General features: G+C 34.2%; 1 protein-coding gene across 1 annotated transcript; it reads right to left on the reverse strand.

Annotated features, from left to right (window-relative positions):
• Positions 1-483: 483 nt before the first annotated feature.
• On the reverse strand, positions 484-7,905 carry LOC100176090 (activating molecule in BECN1-regulated autophagy protein 1). The gene is made up of 11 exons (XM_002128955.4): positions 7,323-7,905; positions 6,735-6,935; positions 6,318-6,435; positions 5,996-6,042; positions 4,774-5,737; positions 4,526-4,619; positions 4,145-4,282; positions 1,922-2,098; positions 1,492-1,602; positions 1,237-1,319; positions 484-929 (listed from the first exon to the last, which is right to left on the reverse strand). The coding sequence occupies exons 1-11, from the start codon at positions 7,686-7,688 to the stop codon at positions 805-807; spliced, it is 2,424 nt and encodes an 807-aa protein (XP_002128991.1). The 5' UTR covers positions 7,689-7,905; the 3' UTR covers positions 484-804.
• Positions 7,906-9,497: the final 1,592 nt, after the last annotated feature.

The raw sequence follows: 9,497 nt of genomic DNA on the forward strand, positions 1-9,497 counted from the left end.
AGTTTATATCGGATACCACCTAGGATATTTTGAATTCTTCCTTAAATAGTTTTACCGATTAAGTCATCTTAAAATTAAAAAAAAACTAATGGCCTATATCAGGTAAACTTGTAGTAGACATATGATAGTCACACTACGTTCGGCACAAAAAATGTAACTACATTGAAGTTTATATTCGCTAAATTCGTTAAATCCAGAGTCAAACCTATACTACCTAGCATGGGATCTTAAGTGGGTACGATCTAAACTTTTTTGACGCGTTGGAAGTTTTTACAACATCCCAGCTTATTTATTGACGCGTTGGAAAACATTCCATCAAAGTTGAATCACACGTAAACAACTTAATATTTTAAATTCGACGGTTTTCTCACTGAACTGAACAATATATCTTCGTCTTTTCAATATTAAACAAGTAAATCACACATATACCAGCATAACCAAATCTACCACTGCCTGTACTACATTCAACATTCTTACATGTGCTTAAAGTTGGCTTTGCTTAAGTGTATTTAGTATATAGTGATAGAAAGGTAAAACACCATAACTGAAAACCTAAAATGCTTAAAATTGCACAGGTGTTCCTACACAATAACAAAATAATCTGCATTGTTCGTTTGTTCTCACCAAGTTATGCATATTATCGCATACAGTTCATGTTAAAAGTGTGGTTACTAAATGGAACGGTCATTGCAAAAGCAGCTATTAATTGTAAACCAAGACACGACAATCAGCAATATATCAACATACTGTCAAAAATAGTTTCGGCATTCGTTTTCACAAATATTGGAGAATAAACATGGAGTCCTAAGAAGCAGGTTGACAAATACGCAACTCTCCATTGTTAGTTCCATACAATAAACCGTCTCCTATGTTAGGCAGCCATGCCACTGTGTTGATGCTAACAAATCGATGTGGTGTGTCTGGATTTACTGTTAAAAATACAACATCATTTTATATAATCATTAGCATGAGTTTATCATTAACAAATATATCTTTATCACTGTTTTTGGTCCTTTATCTGTACTCATCATATCAACAAATAAGAATAAAAGTTGGTACAAACACAAAAACTTTGTTTGGAAAGTATGTTAATGATTTGTATTTTTGCACTACCTGTATCACTGAAATAGTAATCTTATAGTAAATATATTTTTAATGTGTTTTATTTGATATATTGAAAAAAGAAGTAATGATATGTTAAACATTAAGCATTATGGTTTCACGAACAAGGCTTACTTGGATGCATGATTTGATTAACAACTGGTGAATAATTGTTTTCGCCGTTCTTATTAAGCTTCAGAATTTGAGCCATAGGACTTCTACAAAACAATGAAATAATTAAAACCTAAATAAAAACAAAATTACTGATGTACTGGAGTGAAAAATAGACAGATGTATTAATAAAATAAAAATAAGTGCAGTGGTAGTCATATGAAATTAAAAGCATTATATACCCAATACCCTCTATTATGTTGGTGAGTTGTCAAATACCTGCTTGTGGATAGGGCTTCCGGCAAATAAGGTCGATTTTTAACACCAACAGCCAAGTAGTCTCCCAGAGGTGACAAACTTAAACATACAGCATGTGGACCAAATGGTTTCCTAATGAAACATAATTCTGGTTTAATCTTTAAACACCAATACAAACAGTGTATGTCGTCATATTTAGGTCAGTACAGTTTTTGGATGAATCATAATGTATTTAATATTCATGGGTTACTTCAGGTCACCAGTGTTGATTAAAAAATCTCTTTGTTTATAATAGGTCACTAAATGTAAGGAACTACATATTCACCATGACTGGTATGAACAGAATAATGCATATACAAGTTGAAGGTTTTATTACAATCAATGTACCAGCTATTTAGTAATATATGGTTTTTAGGCTCTTTTGTATAATTAGTAGAATATTAAGTTTCACCTAAACAAGACTTCTCCTAAAGTATCTGGGAGCAATGAATACACAGCAACCTGCATAGATTCAGGGAATCCAACTTCTGTTGGAATGAACGTTGCTAGCTTTGTTCCATCCTTGGAAATATCGACACTCGAATCATTGTAGATTTTACAATGTGGCACGATGACATTGGTATCTGACCTGAAGATAAAGTTAGATTACAATCTACCCTGACATATCACTGAAATATTACATTTACGGGTGACATGAAACCACATCACTATTATTTTAAATGCTAAAGTAAAGTGTACAACAGTTTCTACTATTCTACATATTACTATAAAGCATTATTAAAGTAAACTGTACTTTTTACCTTAAATGGCCCCCCTTTTACCGCACAGCAAGTTAGTATACCCTTGAATTTTGGAGTTATTAAGATATGATTTTCACCAACCATTTGTAAAAGTATCTACCGATTGTCAATGATAACCAAAGAAATCACGACTTTGAATGTGTAGATGATTGCACAACATATTATCTGTATATATCACAAGCACAACTATGACTGTGTCCAGTTGTATTTAATGTTGCATTTCAATTGATGATAAACCATGCATATGTACTGATTTAGAATGATTGTATGATCAGTCGTCTGTGATGATTTCTCATATGTATTCAATAAAAAATACGACTTATATACAATGTTTTCTGACACTGCCGCTACTGAAATACAGAAATAGTAAGGAACAATGACCCATGCCCCAGTGATTTACAGACTGACAGTTCAATGATGATGTCAGGTTTTGTTTTACCCAATACTCATTTATTCAGGCTATGATGAATGATGACTATATGGATAGAGGTGATTCACTTTCACTACAACAACACAAATTGTAAAACATTCGTGTTAGTGTTTTTTTTTATTCTTGGGTATAATTTGTTGCATTAAAAATCGAATAAAATGCAAAATGAGCGTGGCAGTGATGAGCGAGGTGTCAAGCGTTTATTGTATTATCTTTTGGTTCAAGTTCAATCACATTTTGAACAGTTTTAATTACTTATGCCGAGGGATGCATATTACAGAATAATTAGGTATTCTAGGATATCCTAGAATACTTTATTTCGAATCTAGAATTCCGAATCTAGAATTCTGAATCTTTTAATATTTATCGCAAAAAAAAATTTTACCCACAAAAGTCAGTTTATTGACTCTTTCATAGCAGCCTTGTTGGATCATGAGCTGTAAAATGATCAAAAATTGTACTATTGGGTAGTTTTTGCGTCATAAAACGTATAGCAGGCTATGAAAAGACGTTGCAAAACGTTTACTCTCGAAAGTCACAAAAATATTTTTTTTAAATAAATAAGTTTCAAAAATTGTTTATATAGTTTAGGAGATGACGTCATTAAACAGAATAACGAATCCCGTAATTAGATTCGAATACAAAAGGATTCGAATCTCATGGATTTGAAATTCTGTAATGTGCATCCCTACTTATGCCTATACATGATTGTACTTAATTACAATCAGTCAGTGTAAGCACATTGTAGCGTAAATAATACTGCCTATGCTAACAGTAACAACATTTAAATACAAGAATTAGTTCTGAGCCTAACAGTTCGAGAGTTTTATAAAGCAAAGACACTTGCAACCCCAACCTATTAAATGCATTTAACCACTGTTGTGGAATTAATGCTATACCGGTCCAACTGTCAAACTGACACTTAATCCTTCATATGAAGCAAATAATCCATGTGTGAATTGGGACATCGTAACAGATAAATATGTTCATTTAACAAATTAAACCTGTTCCCCAAGCTAACCTAAATAAACATACACACACGCATCGTGCAATTGAGTTATAATTCTTAGTTTATGATTGGTAGCTATGTTTAAAATGATTGTTGTGCAAAATACATTTTTGACTGTCTGGTTTGTTGACTTTATGGGAAGTTTGCTGTGTTTTTTTATAGGTTTGGTATGTTTGTTACTTAGCTCATCGCTACAGGCAATTTACCTATTGCAAAATGCAAATTAGGATAAGCTAATTCAAATTTTGGTTATGTTCAGTTTAGTGGTGCTTTTTATATAACAAAAATTGAATTATATATATACTTCTTAATTTTTGACAGCTCCATGAGCATGTTTGGAATGTTAAGAACTCCCAATATTATGATACATTATATTTACATACAATATTATTTTTCGCAATCTATCAAAGTTTTTTTGTGGTTTTATATTTTTACCTTCCAATTTCAGGTAAAGCAAGCTTGGAAAAATCCCACCACTGCAAACGGTACGAGAAACGATCTACATGACCTTGTGGATGAAGGGAGAGGATCTGGTTGATGTTGCTTGCATGGAATCTTCTTCTATGTCTTCGCCTGTTAACGAGAGTATTACAATGTGAATCAGTACCATGGGTTAGTGGTTAAGATTCCCTGCCTTAAACCCAGAGTCTACCAAGTTTGAACCTTGATGCTACCACCATTATGAGGGGGTTTGTCTTTAAGCAAACACTGAACGGTACAGTTTATGAAATAGAACAGCTGTGTTTTAACTACTAGAGTGTATGAGTCATAATGAGATATAAATGACATCCTGGCTTTATATAAATGAACACCCACCATATAGCTCGTGATTGACGAAGACGTAATCTTTGATTAGGAGTTCTACTGAACGTAAAATCTTGAGAAAGTTCCAAATCAGGACCCTGTGTGCCTGAAAGCAAATATTAAAGGTGACTAAAACTGTTCTTGCCAAATAAAAAATTAATTACAAGTATTCACCATTGATGATACACTCAAATCTTATTATGAAGTTAAAAGTAAACAATGTTTAATTTAATTTATAGAAAAATTAAGCAAAACTTCACCTGGTACAAAGTAAAATGGAGGTTGGGTTGTTCGCCTCGAACTGCCAGAAGACCGGTATGTACTTGATGTGGAGTTACTCAAGGTAGGAAAGTATGAAGGTATTGTCCTATTTCGTGATGGTGAGGGACTCGGGTTGGTTGCAGGAGTTTCTTCCATTGGGGAAAGATAAACTGGAATCTCCGGGTTTATCGGGACAACCAGATTGCCTGGGATTGACTCTTCGGCTACGTTTGTTCTCGATGGTGTTAACAAGTTTCGAGGCCGCGAATGTGAATTAAATTCAGTTGATATGTTTTCTGTTACTGACTCAGTTGAAAGATCGTTATGTTCAGGATCTGTGTGTGGATGTAATTCGGAAAATATAGGAACTATATCTGCAGCTGGGTTGTTTAGCAAAGGTGCTTCAGATGGGACAACAGTGGGTTGGACTGGTGATGAATTAGACTGACTACTTCGACCTTGGAGTTGCTGAAGTCGAAGTTCGAGTCGTCGACGCTCTTGACGCAACAATCTAAGTCGATTATACTGATGCTGGATTTCAGCATTAACACTTACACGGGCGTGCAGAATCCTCTGATGATCAACAGCCCGAGAATTGGACAAGTCACTCATTCTCTGTCTCAATTCAAACAAACGATTTAAACTGTGCAATCTTAACGAAAGGAATCGCTCTTGAGGTTCTGTTTCCTCAGAGGTGTTAGTTTCTGGACGAGATGTTTCAAGTTGTTCTGTATCTGGAAAATCAGTAGCAACTGATCTCCGATCTCTGCTTCTTAAATTATAAACTGAAGGAGAGTTGCTACGACCGCCTGCTTGTCTTCTGCGAATATAGAGAGGTATTGGAGCACGACGAACGGGATTTGATGGAAGAGGTATTTCTCTTGGTTCAACGGTTTCATCATTTTCCACCGAAACTGGAGTCCTTGGTCTTCCTCTCATCCAACTTCTAAGCAACTGTCTTCTCTAAGATTAGATTAAGAATTACAATGACTAATGACATTAAGTGTAGTATATACACTAAAGACACAACTGATTTTAGACTAACATGTGTTAATATTGTTTCAAATAGTTTGCTGATTGCAAACAGGCAAGGCAATTTGAAGATGCAACGAGTACTTTTTAAGCCAAAATCATTGTAATTTAAACTAAAAAAAGGTTATTAAACATTGTGAAACATTAAAAATTGGATCCGTAGATAGAAATAAAATGATTTCAACTCACCCTTGTTAATGAATCTCCAATTGAAGAGGGTTGATTCCAAGATGAAACTGGAGAATATGATTTAAAACAAATGTTAAACAAGCATTTATCAATCTGTGTTATTATAGCCCTAGTTGATAAACTGTAACTGTGCCGATAGGCTTGCAGCTGGTTTTCCAAATGTACTAAAGGTTTAAGGATTATGCGGATCTAGATTAACAAAGACTGTGTTGAAGAATTTGTAAAAAGTGTGGGTGGTCTACAGAATTATTTACATTTCCCAATTGACCCCTTCTTATTCATGTAGTTACACAATTAAATTTAGTTAAATTTAAATGTTCACCAGGATTTTCCACGCTCTCATTTTCTTCTTCGTCTGTTCCAGAGTTTTGTTCTTCTTCAAAATTAACAACTCCCGTTAATATATTGGTACCCCACATATCAAACCTCACCAATCTCACCTGTTTAATAAAGTCAATTACAACTGTGCCAACTGATACTATTTTATGCCATGGATAACTTTAAAAAACTATGGTAGTAGTCAAAGCACAACACATCTTACAAAGTTAAGCACTGTAAAGTACAAAATATTATTTTAAACTTAAATAAAAGAGATAACAAATTTCCTATGTTGTATCCTCCAATGTAGCAGAAACCGAATCATTTTGATATTATATACATAAAACACCCATGGTATTTGATTTTCACAGACTTTTGAGAGTAAATAGTGTAGTCACTGTACATTGCAAACTACACTCACTCTTTCAGCTGCAGATCCAGTTTTAACAGAAGCAAATGGTTGTGGGAGACTCCAGTCCCAAAAGTGGATTTCGTTCCCTGCTGCTATAAGAAGTACGTGATCGGTGGGATGAAATGAGAGTGAAGCAATAGTGACCATTGCTTCGTTTTCCGACACCATCCAAGATTCACTTCCTCCTCCCCGTAAATCCCACACACGAACCTGTTGTGTTAATATGTGTCAAGAATATTTAACAACAAAGACAAGTTGGAACTGATTACTTGCATTCCCATGTCCTATTTAACTAGTCTGCAAGCAAGTTATTCAATTGTCCCTATGTAAGGGTGGATTTTAAACGCAGGCTGTGCCTCTACCTAAATATTATACTTGTTCGTTATATACACCACACAGCATATCAGCTAGTTTTAGGCAGCTTTAGCCTTTATCCTTACATGAATTCTGAAGCTTTCATTGTTTAATTTATTAATAAATTATTGAAATAGAGAAACCTTGCTACATCAAAAGTTTTTAAACAATAATATGAATAGAAATTTAGAAACATTAGGTTAGTAGATGCATCACACACAATAAAAACACAAATTGTCATACCTCCCCATTTAAACAACCAGTGGCGATAATATCATTGGAACTTGGATGGAACGATAGACACCAAGGTGAACGAGAATGCCCAACAAGAGAATTTTCCACTTTCCCAGTAGAAATATTACTTATATAAATATTATGATCACCATGGCAACTTGCTATAAGCCTGTTGTCAGGACTGAATGCAGTCATGAACGTTGTTCGAGTTCGAGCTGGAAGTTCAACCTTGCGATTCTTTGAACTAAGTGTTGCAGCACATTTTTCGGCAAACGCCTTTAAAGGCCCCTGCGTGAATTTTCTTTGGGTACAACCACTTGATCGGTTTCTAAGTGCAACAACGATGTTGGGTTTCCGAGATTGTTTACTTGACATGATCACTTAAGTTTGTGTCAACTACAACACTCCATTTTGTAACAGAGAGAAAGCAGTAAACAATATGTTGTATGCATTAATGCAAACAATGATAAGTTATCTAGTTCCTTTAAGTATGCATATAGTTCGGTGTTGTTTAAACTCACGTTTTTACAATAAATGTGGCGAGAAGACACCGTAAATAACAAAGTTAATACACAAATAAAACACGAATACTTTCGTCATACCATTACATTCTACAAACTGACTTTGGTCAAATAAAATACCACAGTAATTTAAAGTTAAGTTTACGGAAACAACAAAGGGGCGATGGTCCCATGGTCCCATTCTTAGTTTAAAACGAAATGAAAATAAAAGAAATGCGTTTTTTACCGCTTTTTTGTTTTAAACACAAGCACGTATTAAACTAATAACATAATAATATTTACCTATTTTCAACGGTCGGCTGAACTCGATCAAAAAAAGTGAGTGGAAAGCATTTATACATGTTTTAAACAAATCGGAAGTAACCAACAAAACGGGTTCTAGTCGCCATTGGTGACTGTAGAGCAGTAGGCAGAATGTATTTATACATGTATTATAACTCATGAAGACTTTTGGTATATAGGTACTGAGTGATTGTTAAACAATATGCTTAAAAAAGCTTTGTGCAACTTCTGCATGTGTATACTTGTAAACTTACACTAGTTAATATTGTCGCTACTGAAAAACGTTTGTTTTGAAAAATTTAGACAAGCTATAACCACGCAGTAGTTGGGTTATGTTGGAATTTAATATTAATCCTATAATGTTTAACAAAAAATAATATTTCAATTACGATAAATATTAAGAAGAAAGAAGAGTAGTGCTTTCATTGCTTTCCCACTTAAACGGCAACAGTTTATTACAGGCGTCAATCGTTGTGTAGATTCTCTATTTCACTAACACACGCCCTTACAAACTCCCAGACACCATAAGCGCTGTCTCGACTAATCGTATAACTAGAAATCGTGGTCGAATTGGTTAAACGCTCGCTATGTACAGATTGTAGCCTAATGACCTAAGTTCGATCCTTGCCCGGCAAAACATTTATTTTGTACTTTTTTTTCTTTTAATAAGAGATGTGGGAGACTATATTTATATAGAGATAAGTGGAGCAAGATAGGACACTTAAGCACAAATTACCAAATATTTCCAAATACATGATTTTTTGGGTGATACCACAAAATAGTACCATCATTGCTTTTTAAAACACACGAGGAGTTATTCATGGATTCGCACAACAGGTGAAATTTTACAAATTCGGAAACACAACAGGTAAGACGGGACAGTTTAAAATCATTGTTAATTTTGATTAATAAGTGAATTTATTTTTAGAAATACACGTAAATAACACGAAATAATACTTTACGCCTTGAAAATCAAGTTTGAACATTCTTTTCCTTGCCCTACCGCTAGTTTTTAACATGTTTCCTGTGGTGTTTTGGTTTAATGCTAACGCCATCAAGTGATTGTAAATTGTTAATGTGCAACACTTATCGCCTCGTGTATGAAATTATGACAATAGATTCACAGAAATAAAAAAGAGTAGAACGCGCAACTGCTCAAAACCGTGATATATTCTTTTTTCTGTTCACGTGACCGCCAACTCCGTCCCCATTTCCCTTCGTCTCCATTGTAAAAGATAGGCGCATAGTATTTTTGGAAGGTTTTAGCTGTTTATTAAAAAAACTACACCAACTATTCAAGTTTATTAGGCTATTTTAGTTATTTGGTACGTTAACGCTTACAGTTTACCACTTGTTTAGGAAATTTAATTATTTAAAAAAA

Source organism: Ciona intestinalis, unplaced genomic scaffold, assembly GCF_000224145.3.
Source record: "Ciona intestinalis unplaced genomic scaffold, KH HT000171.2, whole genome shotgun sequence".
NCBI lineage: Eukaryota > Metazoa > Chordata > Ascidiacea > Phlebobranchia > Cionidae > Ciona > Ciona intestinalis.

Coding starts and splice junctions, on each gene's coding strand:
- LOC100176090 (XM_002128955.4), bottom strand. CDS start 7,688: ATGTCAAGTAAACAATCTCGGAAACCCAACATCGTTGTTGCACTTAGA. Junction 6,436..6,734: donor CTGGATCTGCAGCTGAAAGA/GTGAGTGTAGTT, acceptor TTTATTAAACAG/GTGAGATTGGTGAGGTTTGA. Junction 930..1,236: donor TAATCAAATCATGCATCCAA/GTAAGCCTTGTT, acceptor TATTTTTAACAG/TAAATCCAGACACACCACAT.